Here is a 21571-nt window from a genome sequence, read left to right as displayed (position 1 = left end):
GCGGGGCGTCGGCCGAGGTGTGTCTGAGAATGTGATGGAGACGATGATGATGCTCAGGTGTTCACTTCATGGTGAGCTAAGGTAGCAAATACAATTCTTCTTGGATTCTAATGCTGCTTTTATTCTTGTAGTGCACTAGACGAGGGTCTTCGTGGTAACACAATGCAAACATAAGACCCACTTTTCTCATCTTAGTCTTCTAGGAAAAAAAAGGCTGTCCAAACATTAGCGCCAATATTCCCCCACCGTTTGCATTATTCAGGATTTCCGTGGTCTTGCCGAGCTAATGTTGCTAACGTGGAAACCAAAAAAACCACAAACCACAACCTTTTTTTTCTTCAGAACTTCTCATAAACAACTTGACTTTTACCCACTTTTTCTGTTCCCAGAGCTATGATATATGGCTATTAAATGGTATTTAGAGTCAATATTTAAAACTCAAATTGAAACAGAATTAATCACAATTTGTATAATTTACTATTTCTTCTCTGAAGTGTGTTTTGTTTTGACAAATATATGGTATTTTCTCCAAGTAAAATTAGCTTGTGGCTCTTAACACGTCAACACGCTTGTTTCAGTCAAGTTTGCTCAAAAAAGAAACCTGTAAACTAGTGAAAATACGTGAAACACAAACGATTTATTTTCAATGTTTTTATCTGAAGGTCGGTGTGTGACTATAATTCCGACATAATACCGGCCCATGGTGCAAAAAAAACCCTGATGTAGCGGACACTGCTAACAATGTAGCATCCAGGTTTGCTAATATACTTTTTCTGCGTTTTTTCTTCTTTCATTAAATCGTTAGACAAGGAAATCCAAAATGACTAAAAGGCTCTTTCAACCCAAAGTTTTTTCTGAGCCTCATGAGTAGAGACGGACATCGATACTCGAAATTCAGGAGTATTTATTGCTCTTATACAGCATGTGAAAGTGATAAGAAAATTAAATTGACACTGCGGAGAGAAAAACATTCAAACAGTTGACCAACACAAAGGAAAGAGGCCAAATATAAAGTTTCAAGCAAAGATACTTCATATTTTGAAGGTACCGTATTACCACTTGACCATAAACCGTAGTAAATAGAACGAAAAGAAACACCTTGTATTTAAAAAGGTAGTGATATCAGTTACTTGCAGAAGTCTCAGTCCGTGTCAGTGTTCACCTGGCAGTGCCTCTCATGCCAAGTCGTCACAATTTGATCCTGAAATAAAACCGACACAAGCCCACTCAAAATAGTGGATGTGTGTATATACATACATGTGTGTGTATATATATATATACACACACACACATTAGAAATTAAAGCGCAACCAAAAAAAGGTTTCGGTTTCTCTTGATCGACAGACTTTTTGTGTCTGGGACTTTTTTTTTTTGACAGGTGTGAACAAGATTGTGTTTAAGAGTGTGTGTGTGTGTGTGTGTGTGTGTGTGTACTTGTAGCAGGGTGTGTAGGGAAGTGGTGGCGACGTTGCGTCAGCAGGGTGTGGTGTGATAACAGCCAGGCAGCTTCTCTCTCTCTCGCTCTCAGGCCAGATGGAGACACACCCACCAGTATATATGGATATATGTCGGCGTGTGTGTGTGCGTGTGTGTGTGTGTACCTCCCTCTACATTCTACACAATACTGCAAATAGTTAACCCTAACTTTATATACATATGACTGCTACAAGTACACTTTATTTATTGATTTAATTTTCAATACTTAATTAAATTCATTGTTTTTCACTATTAAAATCATTTAAATTCAAGTTATAAATAATTAAATCGATTTCTGTTAGTTTTATTCTTCTAGTTAATAAATACTTATCGTTGCCTTTTATTTACAGTATTTTTACAGTTGGATATTTTTAGAAATATCCAAAATATGTTTGAATATTCTGGTGTTTTTATCAGAATATTTAAACTGGTCTATGTTCGTGTTTTGATACTTTAAATTGAAGAATACGGTAGTATTTCAGTTTTATTTCTTCGACGTATGCGCCTCTTTAGCTGTGAATCTGGGTCAAACGTCCCCCCCCCCCACCAGTCACCTCACCCCAAGAGCAAAGATTTTGCAACAGCGTGACCTTTGACCTGGTGGCAAGTAAACACCTTTGTTTGTCCACTGCTGGTTTTGGTCCTGACAGGCAGCTGGTGTTTTTGGGCTTCTCTGTGCTCTTGGTTCAAGTTTGTGTGATAAGATAAACGTGTGTGTGTGTGTGTGTGTGCATGTGGGGGTGTGTGCACGTGTGTGTGTGGGGAGGAAAGTGGCGAGACCTCATTTAGGAGAACGTACCGTTAGAAGACGACGGATAGTTGATCGCCGAAGATCACAGCTGGTCTTATCTCGGGAGCGTCAGGGCGTGGCGTTTCGGCCCAGAATGCATTGCACCGCCTCCAGACCTTGAACACAGCTGGATGACCTCACAATAGACCAGTGAGCCGGGGTCCGGCGCAGCAGACCTGGTGGTTATATTGACAACTTTTAGTAGCAGCGATAACCAGTATAAACTACTCATCATTTCATGTGTCCTGCCAGATGGTTGGCTCAACTCAAAGTAGGACAATGTTCATGATATCATGACTAATAAAGATGCTTTTGTTTAGGGTAAGATAAGGAGCATTTCCGATGTCTCGGTTATGAAATAGACATAATTAAGATATATTTCCAAAAAAATCTAAATTTATATCAGATTCATACTCACTGTTACGGTCAATTTAGTGTATTTATATTTGGTTTGGCCTTAAACTACAATACTACAATTATTGTGGCAAATATGACATATAATTAAAGGAAAGAAAACAAATCTAATGTGAAATTTACAGTTAAAAAAAAAAAATTGGGTTTATCCGAGGTGATTAATCACGATTAATCGCACGCGTCTTCAGTTTCATTATCAGCCATTAAGTACATACTAATACACTGCCTTGTTTTCAAAAGGTTTTTTAGCCAATTAAACTTTTTGAAAATAATGAAATAGTTGATGGATTGACTCGAGACATGAGTATTTGTCACATTTAAATAATTCTCATTTATAAACAAATTTAAATATTAGTCAAAGACGACACCAAAGGGCGTTTCTGAATGAAGGTTTTTTTGTTGTTAAGAGAGAAGAGAATTATAACCTCCATGGCTGTATGTGAAAGTGTGAATACCATCTTAAATAATATATTAACTTTAGTTGCACCTGTATCTCAGGAGATTCAGGAACAAATAAGGAAGAAAGTAATTGAGATCTATCGGTCTGGAAAAGGTAGTAAAGTCCTTTATATATAAAGCTTTGGGACTTTGAGAAAGACAAATGGCCAAAAATCGGAACAGTTGTGAATCTTTCCAGGAGAGAAAGAACTTTAAAGGTCAACTAATGTCAAACTTCAACTCTCCAGACTCACTCGCATGTTTCAAATGTTGAAGTCAAGATGCAGTAAGTCTCTCATCATGACCTTGTTTTGAACTTATAACTTAATAAAGATCTCCTCCGTCAGGAATCTCAGCGAACGAGAGGTTATGAGAGCGGCGTCCATTAAGACGTAATAGTGGCTTCACTCCTCCTCCAGCTAGCAGTAATCACACCCCGCTTTGTTTACACAACAAGTCCTTCGGAGGTGGAGACTTCCGGATGATTTGATGACGGTGACAAAACTAGATTCTTGACCAATCACAGCGGAGTGGGTGTGGTTCAGTGAAAACAGGCAAATACTGATGAGTACAATAGAGTTCCAAATATCTATTTTAGAGACACTTGGATCAACACTTTAGTTGCTAAGGTTAAAGCTTGTCTATATTTCGTCAGAAAACATCTTGATGAGCCCCAAGATTTTGGAGAGACAAAATCTAACTCTTTAGAAGGTGTGTTTTCCATACTATATGGCGAAAAATGAAACGCAAAAGAACATTTTTACCAAGAGTGAAATACAGTGGTTGTTGTTTGTTTGTGACAAATGATCAAAAATGTGGTAAATCCACCCTTGAATGGTTGAAGAAAATCAAAAGGAGGACCTTAGAGTCGGCGTAGGAAAAATGGCACGACCTTAAAACATCGGTTCATGCTTGAAAAACCCTCCGACGCGGCAGAATTAAAAAACCTTTTACAGACATTAATGAGTCAAAATTCCTCCACAAGTCACTTTTTGTGACGTATCGTTTTTTTTTTTTACACCTAATAACATTAGGGTAAACTTTTCTCCCACAACTTCAGCATCAATATAAAAATAAATATTAGATGTAAAAATGACTCATGTTCCCAGTGATAGTGAGAAATGAAACTGAAAAAAAAAAAAGACTCATAATGAAAGACAAATCTGTGTTGAAAACAGTATCTGGTCTCGCGAAACATTCGCCACATTTTTCAGGCAAAAATAAAACGGGACAGTTTGTTCAGAATGATTTTCTGATAAAAAGAAGCAGCAGAAGAGACGTGTTGGATAATATTAGAGCTGCAACAATCCTATCTTTGACGGCACGTCTGTGAGCTACCACTTCGCTGCTTGTTCTTTGAGTTCTTCTTCTCTTTTGTGAAGTGGGATTTTAGACGTAGAATTTAGACGTGAGACAATAATGCAGTTTCTTTCCCACTGATCGTCAACACCGAGGCATTTGAGTGTCCAGCGAGGGGTATGGAGACAGTCGGCGACCGGGGCGGTCCCCACCCCCCACCCAAAAAAAAGAGCGAACACACACACACACATGCGCACAGGGCCAGGGGGTTTGGAGAGCAGTAGCGGTGACAGCGAAGAGCGAGTTGACCCAGATAGTCTTCGGTGTCCCACCCTCTTCAGCTCACGCTGTAAAAAATAAGCGAAGACTCTGATGCTGTGATCGGAATCACAGCTGTTGACTCCGGCGCGTCGCCGTTCTTGGCCGCGACATGAGAGACGTGGTCGTGTGATGCCGTGATCTCGGGGGGTCCCGATGTTTTCCACACTTGGCTGACCCCCCCCAACCCCCACGCCGTTCTGATCCCGAACTCTGAGGCGCTACTCATCTGCTATGATCGCTCGAAGGGTCTGGTTCTGCTCACGTCTTCTGCCTTGAAATATGTTTTATGTGTTTGAAGCTCATCGCTGTCAACTCTCTTGAAGGGACGAGTCAGAGAACTAGTTCAGTAACAAGGGTGTGGAAGTTTATCTATTTGAATATTCATGTTTTTTAATCATTTATTATCTTTTTTAAATTGTTTGCACTTTTATACCAACCTTTAGATATAGACTTCAAAAGGCTGTTTATTAAAAATGTTGTATTTATACAATTTATCATTTTATTTACTGGAATAACAACATACAACTCTGTGTTTTACATTTTTTAATTCAATTATTAAAAAAACAACTCAGACATAGAAACTATGGAAATGTATTAATTAATACAAATAAGTTTAAGAATTGAATATAAAACAACCCCAAAACATCTCAATATTCAATTATTTTAATTCAATTATTCAATAAAAATAAATTCAACATGTCAACATTAATTTCTTTAAATTTAATTATTCAATACAATAAATTCAACATGTCAATATTCAATTCTTTAAATTGATTTATTCAATAAAATAAATTAAACATGTCAATATTCAATTCTTTAAATTCAATTATTCAATACAAATAAATTCAACATGTCAATATTCAATTCTTTAAATTCAATTATTCAATAGAAATAAGTTCAACATCTCAATATTCAATTCTTTGAATTAAATTATTCAATAAGAAATAACTTCAAAATTTCACCATAGAAGTGATTGAACTCCATTAATTAATAAAGTAATAAAAGTAATAAAGTTCAGCATTTTAAAATAAAAATGATTTCATTCAATTACTCAGTGAAGTCAATTAAAACTTTTAATCTAAAAATAATTAATATTAGTTATTATTCATAACAAATTACATTAATACAAATAACTGAATTCAATTATTTAATAAAAACAACTGGAAACTTTCAGTATACAAAAAAATGAATTCAATAATAATAAATTCAACATTTCAATATAAGAATGATTGAATTTAATTGTTCAATAGAATTAATTCAACCTGTCAATATAAAAATGATTGATGTCTATTCATTAATACAATAAGTTCAGCATTTATTAAATAAAAATTATTCAATTCTATTATTCAATAAAGTCAATTATAACTTTCAATTTAAATATAATGTAATTATATTATCCACAACAACTAACATTTCCGATTTTAACTTTCAATATAAAATTATTTAATTCAGTTATTCAATGAAAAATAAATTCAACCTTTCGATAAATATAATTGAATTCAATTATTCAATAAAAACAATTCAATATACAAATTATTGAATTTTGGAAAATGGATAAAAAATAAATTTGAAAAGTGAAATTCAACAATTCAATATTGTGAAGACACTGACATACTGTAGATAAAAGAGTGTTTAATATTTATCTCTTAGGGTCACCAGGAAGTGATGGATTTATTCCAGGATTAATACATTTGTCGTAGAATGTGACTTTCACACGTTGACAAGTCGGCGTTACATGAGAGCCACAGAGCAGGTGTGCGACGCTACACAACCGGCCACGACACACACAGATGTCTTGACAGTGGTGGACGTCCACAGCCTGCAGCTGCCGGTTCTTCTGAGCGGGCGAGAGTGGGATCAGAAGAGGATGAGCGTTCACATCACGCTCAGCCGACTTGCCGGTTATAAATAGACTCAGAAAAGTGGCCAGTTTGAGGTCCAACAATGGACGCCGCTCCGGAGCTGACGCTCTGCTGGTGAAATGAAAGAGCTGGTGCAGAAGATCTCATTCATCTGTGATCAGCTGTTAGCATGCTGGGCGTATGAGTTAGCCATTAGCAGATAGCTCTGTTTAAGCTAATAATTCTCAAATCCTTGATCCCTAATATAAAAATAAATTGTTCTTCTTTGAACATCTTAATATGACTGTCACTTTTTTTTATTTTAAAAGATAAAAGATTTAAAAAGACTATTAGTGAAGTAAATACTATTTTAGTGAAGTTTTATAATGATTATTTTTCATTTTTGTAGTAATTTTCCATGAAAGTTCCACATAAAACACATTTTTATCATTTCATTATTTAAAATAATGTTGAAAGTTTCATCCGTTATATATAAAAATCAACATTTATTTCGAGTTTTACATACCGTCATGATCTGTAACAAAGACATTGTGATGTTAAAAAAGAAATCGCTCAAATCCTCGCAGGAGCCAAGGCCTCAAACAGAAGCAGCATTTGATTAACTATCTCGTTTTTGGAAGTAAGCCTGTGAGGGACATTTTTAAAAATGGCTTAGCTAGTGGCTAACAGTGCTAGCTGCAGTGAGGTTAAGCTTTGTATCTTTTGAAAAATATAGAATAAAAATAAATGATGGTCAATAATATCAAATAGACATTTTAATGTTAGGATACCATTGAATATTGTCATATAGAGTGTTGTCTATTAAAAATGACACATGATGACAACGTTTTTTGAATTAAAAGACATTTAATTAATAGGATTTCCCTGTTTTAAATTAATTCATCACTCGTACGTCGTCGTTGTGAAATAATTCCAGATCAGCGTCCGTAGACGTATCGCTCGTGCATTAGAAGAAATCGCTTCTTCTTCGTTGTTTTCGCGACGCTATCTCGAGCCCCCCCTGCTGGCGTGACGTGACATCAGCAGATCGTCGTCGTGTGAGTTCAGGGCCGACGAGTCTGGAGTCTCTCAGGAATGCTGAGCTGTTCCTGGGACTCTCTGGACGTCTCCTCGTCGTGCCTCGCCACCCCCACCCTGACTTCCTGTGGAGGGATCAGGGCCTGTCAGGGTCACACCCACCCCACCCTCTCTGTGTTCCTGGAACTCCTGAGCGTTGGACCTCCTCCTCCTCTGGGGGGAACTCGACGTGCACACAAACGTCACTCCTTGTTCAACGCTTGTTAATGCACATAGACACGCATGAAGGCCTGGACCGTCACTGCCACATGCACACGCACACACACACACACACACACACACACACACACACACACACACACACACACACACACACACACACACACACACACACACACACACACACACACACACACACACACACACACACACACACACACACACACACACACACACACACACACACACACCATGTGTCTTGTCATGCTGCAGATGTGGATCAACTTAGATTTGTTGAGTCTCTCACTCAATCATCTGAAATCTTCTGGTTTAAGAGAAATGTTGTTTTATCCATCTGCTCTCTCTGAGGTCATGTGACCTGATTAAAGACCTCCACCCCGTAGCGTTTAACTGGTAGCGTAAAAAAAAAATATATATATATATATATATATATATACTGTGTATATAATATATAGAAATATCGCTATATATTTATATATAACGATATTTTTTACTGCTATCCTTATGTTTATTTTTTTTATTTGTACTACTCAATAGAGTCTTTTTATCCATCCATCCATCCATCCATCCATCCATCCATCCATCCATCCATCCATCCATCCATCCATCCATCCATCCATCCATCCATCCATCCATCCATCCATCCATCCATCCATCCATCCATCCATCCATCCATCCATCCATCCATCCATCCATCCATCCATCCATCCATCTTCGTCCGTCCGTCCATATCGTAGTTTTTCTACAGTATATATTTCAATAAAGTGTGTGTAAACATTCGATTTGTATTTAAATATTTATTCATTATAAACTTGCTAATATTCACGGCGTTTGTCCATTTTTGTGTTGCAATTACACTTCCGGGCTGCTAGATGGCAGCAGTCGTTGGGTCCACCCGCAGCTAATGGACCAAGAGGACTGAGGACGAGAGGATACAGTTGACTTAAAAGCAGCTTTTAAAAGACGATGTTAGGACATATTTTGGAACGGACTATGGAACGACTATACTACAAATATATACTTGTTACTACAGTATCACAATATTTTATTGTGATACACATTGAGGCAGATTCTTAGAGAGAGAGAAGTGTTTTGTCAATGAATGACAAAGGCTGATGTCATCGTCGTGAAGGTGTGAAGACTTCAACCAGTGAAGGTGTGAAGAGTTTAACATTTGAAAGACGCGGCTGACGACGAACGACCAGCGTTTTAATTCAACGTGGCAGTCGGAGAATCTGTGGTGGAGACTCACAAACGTATAAACTTCGTCATCATTCTTTAGGACAAAACTTTATTGACACTCCATGTTCACGTTTACGCTTCTTCAAATTAGGGATGTAATGTTTTTAAAAAGATTGTTGGTTCATTTTATATGATATAATTATCGTCCTGTAAGTTTTAATTATTATTATTATTATTATTTAACATTTTAGCAAGAAAAACCTGTTAAAATCAACGTGGCTTAAATGATTAATTAAATAAAAATAAAATTCACATTTATTCTCTTCAAATTTTACCAGCATCAGGAGCTGCTGCAGGTGACTTCCTGTCTGCGTGACCTCACTTCCTCTGATCAGGATCCCCAATAACAACAAATGTTCTCTCTTCCTTCCTTTATCAAATCTTGCAAAAAAAAGTTTAACCTCTGTATCTAAAATGAATTATACGACGATAAACTATGATAATTGGATAATCTAATAGTTTTATTTCATTATTTAAAAAATAAGTATTTTTGTGACATACTAGGAAGTTACGAAATGGATTTTACAAGAATATAAAACCCCCCAAAAACCTACACTAAAATGGTTATCAACTTGTTTGGAAAAAAGTAACTATAAAATTAGATTATTGTAAAATAAAAGACGTTTAATCCAGCATCTGTATTAACAGATTTTATTGTTTTAAGCAGATTTTATTTCAATATACTCTAAATTATCTCCAGATGTCTTCGGCTTCCTGGGGTTGTCGGTGTAATTCCAGCCCCCGTGTGTCAGCAGCTGAGGGGGGGGAAGGTGTGGCATCAAGCTGCCTTCACCTTTGTTTGGGAACACAGAGGGGCTCTGTTCCCTCACAATGGTCGTGAGACCTTGATTGTCCCATCTGCGTGTGTGTGTGTGTGTCCGTGCACGTGTGTGTGCGCATGTGTGTGTGTGTGTGGGAGGCGAGCGTTCCATTGGCCACGCCCGTCTGATGGTCCGAGCCACACCTCAGAATGGAATCCACAAGAATTTCCTCTTATCACTGAAGCTGAAACATAAAAAAGAAAATCCTGACCTCAGTTTGACCTCTGGTGCAGGTCCAGATAAGGATTAACAGCAGCATGAAAGTGCAGGTTGACCTTTTAGAAATACATCAATCCTACATTTGGTAGAAGCTTGCTTTAAAGATTCTGTTATGGCTGGATTTAATCAAATCTTTAAATATAAATAATCTGGATTATTTAGTATCAATATGGTGTTGTCAAAGACATTTAAGAAGTCCTTAATCTGGGTGAATATTGTCTCCAAAAGTACATTCCTCATTGACGGCTAAAAGTGTTATTTTGTATTTTCTATTGTATTAATTCTCTATAAAAAAGTGCTTGAACTTTGTTGTGAAGGATTTTAACAGTTTTTTTCTTTTCCCTTTGGTTCCTTTTTTTGCACCTTAAAATAATTATAGTAAATATTCAGGTAATGTTTAGAAAAAACATTATAAAACTTCCTTCCTTAATAGTACTTTACAATTTAAAGTACTACAACTTCATCCTTTACAGTACTTTACAACTTATACAATTTAAAGTACTACAGCTTCATTCTTTACAGTACATATACAATTTAAAGTATTACAACTTTATCAGATACTTCTTCATCTGATAGTTTTAAAAGTACTAAAACTTCATAATATACTTATAAAGCTAATACTCCTTAAACTACTTCAATTTCCTGAAGTCACTCTAGAAATAATACTACATAAACTAGTACAAGCTTAGAAAGCACTGTAACTTTAAAACTAATACTGCTTAAATACATACTACTGGTACTTTCTAACTACTACAGCTTCATTAGACACTTCTACCGCTGATACTCATAAGTACAACAACTTCATCAGATACGTCTACAACTAATTCTTCTTAAAGTACTACAACTTTATCAGATATTTATACAACTAATACTCCTTTAAGTACTACTGCTCAATCATGTTACTCTCCAAATAATACTATTTAATTTCTCACCAGAACTCAACCTTACCTAGAAACTTCCTTAATCTGAACAAAGTATATTATTTTTGATTTGATCTGTTTCATTTGTTTATCTTTGTTGTGCAGATTCTGGTGTAAATAATCCCATGTCTGGATTAAATTAAATAGGTGGTTCTAGGTTTTGATTCACCCTCGGACAAAAGATATTTGTATCATTGCATCACATGCTGCCCTTTGACTGTATTTATACTATCAGAGTAGAAACTGTTTCAAGTTACAGTGACGGCTAAAAATGTTATTTTGTATTTTAAATTGTATTATTCTTGATTTTCTGTGTTCTTTTGGTTCATGTTTTTAACCTTAAATTAATAAGAGTAAATATTCAGGACATGTTAAAAAAAAAAACCCCGTTATATCAGTTTTTTTCTTCAATTGAAAGGTTAATACATATTTTATTGGCATAGTGGGATTAGTTTATGATTTTTAATGATTTTTTTTTTAATACTCCTACTTAATACTGAAGTTATTCCATCATATTTTTGCTCTTCACTCTTCTTTACAACTGTTTACAATAATAATAATAATGTGGCCCCTGAGGAGGAAATGTGTTTGGTTTTAATACTAGTTTAATTTGGTAAGTTTTGGTTCATTTTCAGTTTGTACTATTTTGTTGTTGATTTATTTAAGATTAAAACTAAAATAAATTCAAGTTAATTTATTCTATCCAACACATTTATGATTGATTATCAAGATGCGGTTTTAGATTTATTTAATTCAGATTAAAGGTTTGACTCCAAGTTCCATTTGTTCGAGTCGTACTCGACGCAGGATTAGATTCAAAATGTGGGATTAGGATTATCAACGCGTTGCTTTCTCGTCATTGTCTGTAAATGGAGTTTGTCGAGTCGTCGACACTTCCCAACGTTTGGCGGGTTTTTTCTTTCTCTGAAGCACCGAGGGGCCACGCCCTCACACGTCCGGTGTTTGTCACAGATCCTCCTCGCGCTGCTGGAATAACAACAGGAAGTTCTATGAAGTCCAACGTCTCTAAGCATCAGCGATCGTTGTTATTCCGGTTAAATCCAACTTCTACTTCGGTTCATTTGAAACGAAGAAAGATGTTGTGGTTTTAGTCATTTTTAGGTGTTTTTTAAACTCAGGTTTAATTCAATTTACACTGATAATGGAGTTTAGCTTGAGCTTTGCCTTTAATCTTAAACTTTAGGTTAACAATTGTTGTCATAATGACTCAATTATTACTTCTTTTTTTAAAATTTATTTATAAAGTAACACGTGAAATTAATTTGCAAAACATTTGACTCTAGTTTTCGATGGATTCTCTTTTGGTTTAAGTTAAAAAATACAGATGCTAGTTTGCACTCAAAATTGAAGTTAAAGGTGCTCAGATTCAAATAGTTTTATTCTGAGTAAAAAGTCAGATTATGTTGGATGTAATTACTTTATTCAAACACATTTTTTTGGTAAAAGTCTCACCTCCTGATTGAGGAATGTGTTTATTTTGTAAAATATAAGCTGGAGTTTAGTTTCAAGTTTAAATCAAAGGCATTCATACATTAACTTGTCCGCTGACCTCTGCGTCAACTTTTACTTTCAATCCGGGCGAGTCGAGCCGTAACTACAGGAGGAAACAGAAGTCGATGTTTATAACTTCTGCTAAAAAAAACACAACAACAACCCGATCCCCGCTTCTCCTTTCACACCCGACTTGTTCTCCTCAAACAGAACAAGTTTAAATACTGTCACCTTTTTATCTAAAAAGTTGAATTCTTTGACTTAAATTTGTGGTAAACTTTCAAGATGTTTTCAAAAGTTGTTGTGGGTTGTTAGGTTTGGTTTGTTGTGCGTTTCGACTGTAGTGTAGTTTGAAGTGGAAGTGTGTGTTTCCAGAAGAAGGGTGTGTCCGGCACAGGAGGGAGGGGTCACACATCTACTCCTCCCTGCCTCCTCTCTCTCGCCCTCATTCCCTCACCGGCAGCGTTGGGATTAGGCCTCTTGTTTCTTCTTCTTCTTCTCTCCTTTTTTGTTTTACCTCGGGACCACCCTCACCTCCCACCACCCCCCCCTCGCCGCCGCCTCCATCTTTTTTGTCAGGAGGTAGTTCTTTTAAGCATTTTTTTTTTGCATTTTCTCATCCCTTCTTACCTGATTTTTCTATCTGCTGCTCCCCCTCCTCCACCCTTGTCCTGGAAGTTTTCTCCTCCCCCTGCTGTTCCTCCCTTTACCACACCCCCCCCACACCCCCACACACTCCTCTACCTCACCTCTTTTATTCATCAGCTCTCTTCTTCCTCTCCTCCACAGTCCACTCCACGGCAGAAGAAGAAGAAGCAGAGAGGCCCGGCCAAGCAGCGCGCCGCCAACCAGCCGCCGCCGCCGCCGCCCGCCGAGGAAGAGGAGGAGGAGGAGGAGGAAGTGAAGGAGGCGGGCGAGGAGTCGAGGCCTCCGGAGGAAGCGAGGACGGAGGAAGAAGAGGAGGAGGAGGAGGAGGAGGAGGCGGCGACCAACATGCCTTCCGTCCAGATCAAACCGGAGCCGGAGGAGATGGAGTGCACGGTGAGAATGTTGGGTCCAGTGGGCGGGGCTTAGCACAGGTGTAGCTGCCGACGCCGCTCAAATATTCACCATCCGATCCCAGACCCGAGACGATGACCGGGTAACACGAGCGTCGCCCTCGTAACGTGAGATCATCAAGTTTTCATGACTCGATTGAATGGCGTATGCTGATGAGGCGACCAGCAGGGGGCGACCACGATCATTAGGTGTCGCGTCGCAGACGGAGAGAAGGTTCCAGTTTCGTTTAGAATCGTTGCATAAAGAATACGTTTAAACATTGATGCGGTTACTGATACAACTAGGGTCAGTATTATCTTGATCTTTAAAGTATGTACTTTTTTGAGTATTATTTTGATTGTTTAAGCGCTTTGTGACCCTGGTCTCGAAAAGCGCTATATAAATAAATATTACTTACTTACTTACTTACTCCTTAAACTACTTTAATGTCTTTAAATACATACTACTGGAAAACTACTACAACTTCACCCTTTACAATACTTTACAACTTATTATAATTAAACTACTACAACTTCATCATTTACAGTACTTTACAACTTATACTAATTCAACTACTACAACTTCATCATTTACAGTACTTTACAACTTATACTAATTAAACTACTACAACTTCATCATTTACAGTACTTTACAACTTATACTAATTAAACTACTACAACTCTATCATTTACAGTACTTTACAACTTATACTAATTAAACTACTACAACTTCATCATTTACAGTACTTTACAACTTCATCATTTACAGTACTTTACAACTTATACTACTTAAAGTACTACAACTTTATCATTTACAGTACTTTACAACTTCATCATTTACAGTACTTTACAACTTATACTACTAAAAGTACTACACCTCTATCATTTACAGTACTTTACAACTTCATCATTTACAGTAATTTACAACTTATACTACTTAAAGTACTACAACTTCATTATTTACAGTACTTTACAACGTATACTATTTAAAGTACTACAACTTCATCAGTTACAGTACTTTTCAACTAAAATGAATACTGCTTTAATAATACAACTACTAGAATGTATACTACTACATTGAATTTTTCTACATCTGATAAAATTTAAACTACCAGAACTTCCTAAGATACTCTTTTAACTACTATAACTTCATCAAATAACTGTGCATCTTAGAATCATTTACTACTTCCTTAACACCTGAAAGTACTGCTCTAACCCAAGTATTTGCAACAACTAGTACTATATGAAGTACATCAACCCGATCTATTACAACATAGGCTTCACACACTACTTTAACGTCTGATGCTAAAAGTAGTACAAGAGCTACTATAAATACTTCTGCAAGAATGCGAACAACAACTATACTGTACTTCACTGAAGCAAACTATTATACACAGTTTACATTCTTTGGTCTCGTCGCCGCTCGCACTGATGATGTCACAGTGTTTCTCTTCTAGTACACATGTACCAACGAATGGTTGTTTCAAAACAGTTACACACGATTGAGTACTACGTAGAGCAGTAGTACTTGAAACCAGTACTACAACGAATACATGCCACAACTATAATAACCAGCAAAAAAACACATAATTACCAACAAAACAAGCATTACAATAACACAAAAAATAAGAAATACCACAATGATACAAACATATATCATACACATAATACTCTTATACTACATACTGCATAACACAAATGGTAAAATCAGACGACCAAAAAAAAAGAACACAAACACAGCAGATTCTGCAACTACACAAACGCGAGAACTTCGAGAAGAACACCGAAGCAACAACACAAAAGGAGCATCTATAGACAATAACAACAATTGACCGACACAGAACCACGGGAACGACACAATCGGGACAAACAACAACACAAATACACAATGTTTAAACGTGAACTTGCGCGTCAGAATGGAGCTGGAACTCTACTTGTGTTCACATGAGACCATGAGGGTGTTTTGGGGGAGGGGGCTCAGCTGTGTGTCTGTGGTCAGGAGGGGGGGGCGGGGGCTGGGTGGAGCAGGATTGCGCAAGGTTAGATAAGCGTGTGTGTGTGTGTGTGTTAGTGTGTGTAACCACACCTCTGTGGCGGCCTGCTGAGACAGAGACGATCTTTGCTCAAGGAAAGTTTTGAGGATCATCTTCTCTTGGCTCGACTGTTTCGGCCTGAACCATGTGATCTCGATCAGATCTTGAAACTTCTTCTTCAGTTTTCCAGCTCGGATTCCCAGGAATTGTTTTTTCCCTTTTTTAGTCAGGAATTTGTATGATTGTCTTTTGAGACTTAGAAAAACCGTATGGTTCTGTAGTGACGGACTTGAGTTCTACACAGTCTGGAGTCTCTCAGACTTTTGACCGGGTTTAACTATCGACATAAACAGGAAGTGATGTCAGATCTGTTTTACTGGATGTTAAAAAAAGCCATTTATCAACCTGAACTCATCCTGGCGTCACGATTAAAAACACGCTTAGAAGGAATTATTTGTTTCTTCAGGATCCGACTCGAGTGACTCGCGTTGACGATTCACTCTGAGAGAGTCGCAATAGTCGAAGTTGATCCTAGGCTTGAGAGGAAGTTATTCCTAGGCTCGACAGGAAGTTGATCCTAGGCTCGACAGGAAGTTGATCCTAGGCTCGACAGGAAGTTGATCCTAGGCTCGACAGGAAGTTGATCCTAGGCTCGAGAGGAAGTTATTCCTAGGCTTGACAGGAAGTTGATCCTAGGCTCGACAGGAGGTTGATCCTAGGCTCGAGAGGAAGTTATTCCTAGGCTTGACAGGAAGTTGATCTTAGGCTCGAGAGGAAGTTGATCCTAGGCTCGAGAGGAAGTTATTCCTAGGCTTGACAGGAAGTTGATCCTAGGCTCGACAGGAAGTTGATCCTAGGCTCGACAGGAAGGTGATCCTAGGCTCGACAGGAGGTTGATCCTAGGCTCGAGAGGAAGTTATTCCTAGGCTTGACAGGAAGTTGATCTTAGGCTCGACAGGAACTTGATCCGAGACTCGACAGGAAGTTGATTCTAGGCTCGACAGGAAGTTGATCCTAGGCTCGACAGGACGTTGATCCTAGGCTCGACAGGAAGTTGATCCTAGGATCGACAGGAAGTTAATCCTAGACAGGAAGTCTGAGTCCTTGAGTCATGCGAGTCTGTAAGATTAGAAATTTGACCCGTTTAGGATCAGAGTGAGGTAACGTGAATCTCTCTGACTCTTTAACTTCCTTTCTACACGGGAACACCAGCTGCAGAAACAGGAAGTGATGTAACATTTGTGTGGCGGGATGAGAATGAGCCATTTATCAAACTTGAACGCCTGGAGATGAAGGTTGAGTTGTCGTACGGTAGTGTGTGACACGAGTGATCGGGAGCTCCGTCATCTGAGAGAGACTCGAGGTGGAGCCGTGGAGTCAGGGCCGCAGACCGTATTATGGGATGTCTGCTTGGGAAGTGCCTTGCCCAAGAGTCACTGGTCAGCTGCTGATTAGAGTCTCAGCTGACTTTGGAAAAGTGAAGTTTTACAGCGGGGTTAAAGGTCACACACACACACACACCGTCACTCTCTCTAACCCTAATAGGATATGTCGAGGGAGGCTCTGCTTCCGCTCGCTGTCGTCATGGCAACCGCGGCTCTGGTGGGAGTTGCCAAAAAGACTGTGCTGCCTGACCCCTCCCCCCTCCCCACCTTTTCCAAACCAGACCCTCGCTCGACTCACCCCTTCAGCCAACGACACACACACACACACACACACACTTTTATTGTGTTACCCTGCACATGTGAGAGAGTACAGGGCTGTTCACTGTGTGTCTCTGGCAGGTATTCAGTGTGTGTGTGTGTGTGTCCGTGTGTGTGTGTGTGTGTGTGTGTGTGCGTGTGTGTGTGTCTGCTCATATGCATTTGTGTCAGTGATGCTCATAAACAAGGCAGTTGTCCTCCAGCAAACAGGAGCATTCATGCATGAAATCAACACATACACACACACACACACACACACACACACACACACACACACACACACACACAGCAGCGAGATCATGCGGTTCCGCTCATGACGCTCGTTTCGAAGGGATCTGTCGACACGTCGCCGTCGTGACGTGTCTGACACGCTGCAGTGGTCAGTACCCGGCGGAAGCATTTTCACTTCCTTACCATTGCACGTCACTCCTTCTATCTGCTTCCTCAGTGTTTCCCATTAACGTCTTTACCTCTTTTCATCCACTGCTTTTTACTCCTTCCTTCTATTCTCTACCTTTTTGCTTTTCTTTTCGCATCCGTCCTCCCCTTTTTCTCTTTTACTCTTCTGTTTTTCAATTCTAGAAAGTCACTTTAATCTTTTATTTATCTAAATCCCCGTATTTAACTTACCCCGTTTTCTGATTTTACTTTCTCTTTATTTTCGTCCTTCTTTCAATTCTTCCATTTTCTCCCCACTTTCTTTTCTCCTCCATTCATTTTAATCCCGTTCCTTTCTTTTTTCGACATTTTCTTTCCTCTATTTCCAGTTACTCTGGTCATTTATTTCCTTTTTCCGTAGACCCTGCCTTCCCCCCCTTTTCTTCCTACTTCTTCTACCTTCCGTCTTCTTCTTCCACATTCCATTTCCTTCCTCCTTCCTTTGTTCTTTTCTTTCAGACCCCTTCTCAGCACTTCCCCCTTTATTCTTTTACTGTTATCATCCCTTTATTTCACTTCCTTTCCTCTGCAGTCTTTCGATCGTTCCCTAATGCTTACGCTCTTTGTTTTTCATCTATATTCACATTTTTATTTTCTGCATCATCTTCCGATCTCTCCATTATTCTTTCCATTTTTACCTCCCCTTTTTCTTCCCTCTATCTTTCTAAATTCACATCCGTTCTCAACTGTTACTATGGTTTTGAACCTGCTTGTGTTAAAGCGATAAAGTTTTTACATTATGATTTCTCAAATAGAAGGTTTGCGAGTGCGTGCGTGGCGTTTATTTCAAGTTACTTCAACTTCCTGTTTCGTCGTCGGTTCCGCCCGTCTGAACTCTTGCCCTTGTTTTCATTCCTGAGAAGTGCTGAATATTGATGGCTGCCGTTGGAAGGAATCTGCGGAGTCTGATAACAGGTGGAAAGTTGTGCGACACTGTGTGTGTGTGTGCGTGAGGAGGGTGTGTGTGTCGGGTGTGGCCGAGAGCTTCGTGGTTAATATCTTCCCCCAGTTGTTGTTTGGACGCTCCCTCTTTTCTCTCCTTCGTCTTGCCCCGACTTCCTGAACAACACGTCACACCGATCAATATCTCTGGTTAAAAAATAACACGACTTGTTCAACAAGATCATTTTTACCGACAAGGAACGTTAAAACAAGTTTAGATATTTTCGGTGGAAGCATTTTCTAGATCTTTGTTTTCAATACTTCCCCATTGTTGATAAAGACTAACAAATTTGGTGTGTTATTATCTGTCATAAATGTTTAAAAACTGTCAAAACTGTATTTAAACTATATAACAAATAATTGTCATTTAATGTACTCATATTATACTCTTGTTTAAAATTATTTAAATATTCACAAACAAAAAACAAAACAATGTAAAAACTAAATTTGATAAAATACTATTTAAAGTTTGTATCATATGTTATCTCAAGACATTAAAAGTTAAATCTACACATATAAGAGCAGAGAAATCGGGCAGAAATCTGGACCAGAATCAGACTCAGCGGTGGGAGAAAGGAGGAAATACTATCGCACGTGACGGGTGTCTTTCACTAACATTGCTAACAAGCTAACTTGCTAATCAACCCGTAGTGACGACGAACCCACGAGTGATGAAATATTAAAGTCCAGGTCACAACATCAACTAGAGAATTTATTTCTTGCCTCTTACGGCGGTTCGCGGCGGAGATGGCGTGAAATAATTGCGAGGTGAAGACTGGGTGACCCATTTTATGTCGAGGCGGTTGAACCGTGAAGCCGAGGGAAAAAAACCATAGCAACACGCCGTCCGCTCTGCGAGATGCTACGCTAGTAATACATGCTAGCTAGATGCTCGGGTGGTCATAATGTTTTTTGCAAGCCGTGACCCCGGTTCTGACTCGGAGCCGAAATCTGCAGGAACTTGATAGAGACAGATCCAGGACAGAAGGCGGGATGTGTCTGGTTTGGAAGATGAGGAAGTTAAAAAAAAGATGCTTAAAGTGCCTTTTTTAGATGGAGTTTGGTGTAAGAAGTTGCTGACAGATGCATTTTATTGACCTGAGAACCATGAGCTCAGACTCAGAGTTCGGATCGGAACACTGTAGTCTCGAGAGGGAGAGAGAGAGAGAGGGGGAGGAAGAGGGGGAGTAAGGTGAGCAGGGTGTGGTGGGAGGAGGGGAAGGGAGGCGATGGAAAAAGACAGGGAGGGGTGAGGGTGGGTGTGAGCATGGAGTCAGCTGATAGTTCCAGTTTCCATGACAACGCCAGCCTTTCCCGCCTCTCTCTCTCTCTATCTCCCTCTCTCCTTCTCTGCCTCACCCACTTCCTCACCCTCTCCCACTTGATCGGGCCGTGAACTGATAATCACGTTACCGCTTCCTCTTCCTTCCTAATCTGCCTTTGTTGTCCTCTTCCTCTTCTCCCTCATCCTGCCTTTCTTTCACCAGCAGACCGCTCTCTCTCTCTCTCTGCTCCTCCGTCCTCCTCTTTTCTTTTTCCTCCAGCGCTTCACTTCCCTCTCCAGCTGTCCATCACTCTATCAAAGCCCTTCTTCTTTCTCTCACTGCTCTCTTTCTTTTCATTTCTGTGGTCACCTTCCCTTTTTTCCCTCCGTTTACCTTTACCTTCCCTCACTCCTCACACCTTCTCACCTGCTCCACTCCTTCTTTTTTCAAGTGCTTACTTTCCACTCCTCACTCGTTCATATTTTTCATCCCTTTCCTCTTTCCTTTCTTTTCCTCTTTTTTCCATTTCTTTCCATTTTCTTTCAACCACCCTCTCAGTTAGTCTTATTTCCAGTTTCCACTTTCTCTCTCAGTTCTTCACTTCCTCATACATCTTCATCCTTCCTCTCTCACTCGCTCTTTTTTTTCACCTAGTTTTCTTTTTCTTCCTTTACAATTCATACTCCTTCTTCTTCACCTTCTCTTCCGCTTGCCTCTCACCTTCGCCATCTCCCAGAAATTCTTCTCTTACTTCCTCTCTGACCCCTCCTTTTTAAGTCCTTTATTTTTTTGTAAATCTTTTTTTTCCTGCTGCCTTCCCTTCTTCTCCTCCTTTGCCTCACATAAACATCCATTGCTTCCCCTTTCCTTCTTTCATCCTTTTATTCCAGGGCATTTCATTGCCCTCTCACCACCACCACCCTTCTCGCTTCCTTTTTCTTCCTCTGTTCTTCACTCACTTCTCAAGAGAGGAAGAGAAATAGAAACTTCTCTTTCTTTCTTTCTTCTTTATATTCTTTTATTTTGTATTTTCTATCACTACTACTCTTCCTGCTGGCACTTCCTTTTCCTCCAACTCTCATCCACATTCCTTTCTTCTTCTGCCTCCATGATCATCTACCTCACCTTCACCTTTTCTTGCCTTCTTTCTTAATTTTTTTAATCACTTTGTTCTTCTGCCCTCATTTACTCTCCTCCCTTGTCCCCCATTTACTCTTCCTTTTTTGTTTTCTTTTTTCCATTAACTACTGCCTTTTGCTCCTTCTTCTCCGCCCCCCCCCCACACTCACATTCCTCTTCCTAGGCCTTCACTCCTTCCTTCAGTCTTCCTTTCATCTTCATTAGCGTTTCTTCTTTCCTTCCTCCCTCTCTTTCTTCCCTCCATTCCTTCACTTCCCTCTTCATTCCTCTGCTTCCTCCCTCCCGGCTAGAAACCCTCTGACCCGTTAAAAGGGCGTAGTGAATCCCACACGTCCTCGCCCTCTCCTCCTCACCCACCCCACCCTGCCTCACCCCTTCCTCACTTTCTCCTCACCCAGGAGCCGCTATACGCTCAGATGACCTGGACCCAGTCCAGCTCCTC

General features: G+C 39.2%; 1 protein-coding gene across 2 annotated transcripts in view; it reads left to right on the top strand.

Moving 5' to 3' along the window:
• Positions 1-21571, top strand: part of klf8 (Kruppel like factor 8) — a 41106-nt gene that overhangs the window by 10497 nt on the left and 9038 nt on the right. For both annotated transcript variants that reach the window (XM_087806856.1, XM_087806855.1), the window contains exon 2: positions 13361-13612. In XM_087806856.1, the coding sequence (XP_087662982.1) occupies positions 13361-13612 (252 nt within the window). The remainder of the gene's footprint in view (positions 1-13360; positions 13613-21571) is intronic.

Source organism: Callionymus lyra, chromosome 14, assembly GCF_982586985.1.
Source record: "Callionymus lyra chromosome 14, fCalLyr1.hap1.1, whole genome shotgun sequence".
Taxonomy (NCBI): domain Eukaryota; kingdom Metazoa; phylum Chordata; class Actinopteri; order Syngnathiformes; family Callionymidae; genus Callionymus; species Callionymus lyra.
Note: the sequence above shows the minus strand (reverse complement) of the source record. Positions and strands in the feature narration are given on the sequence as shown.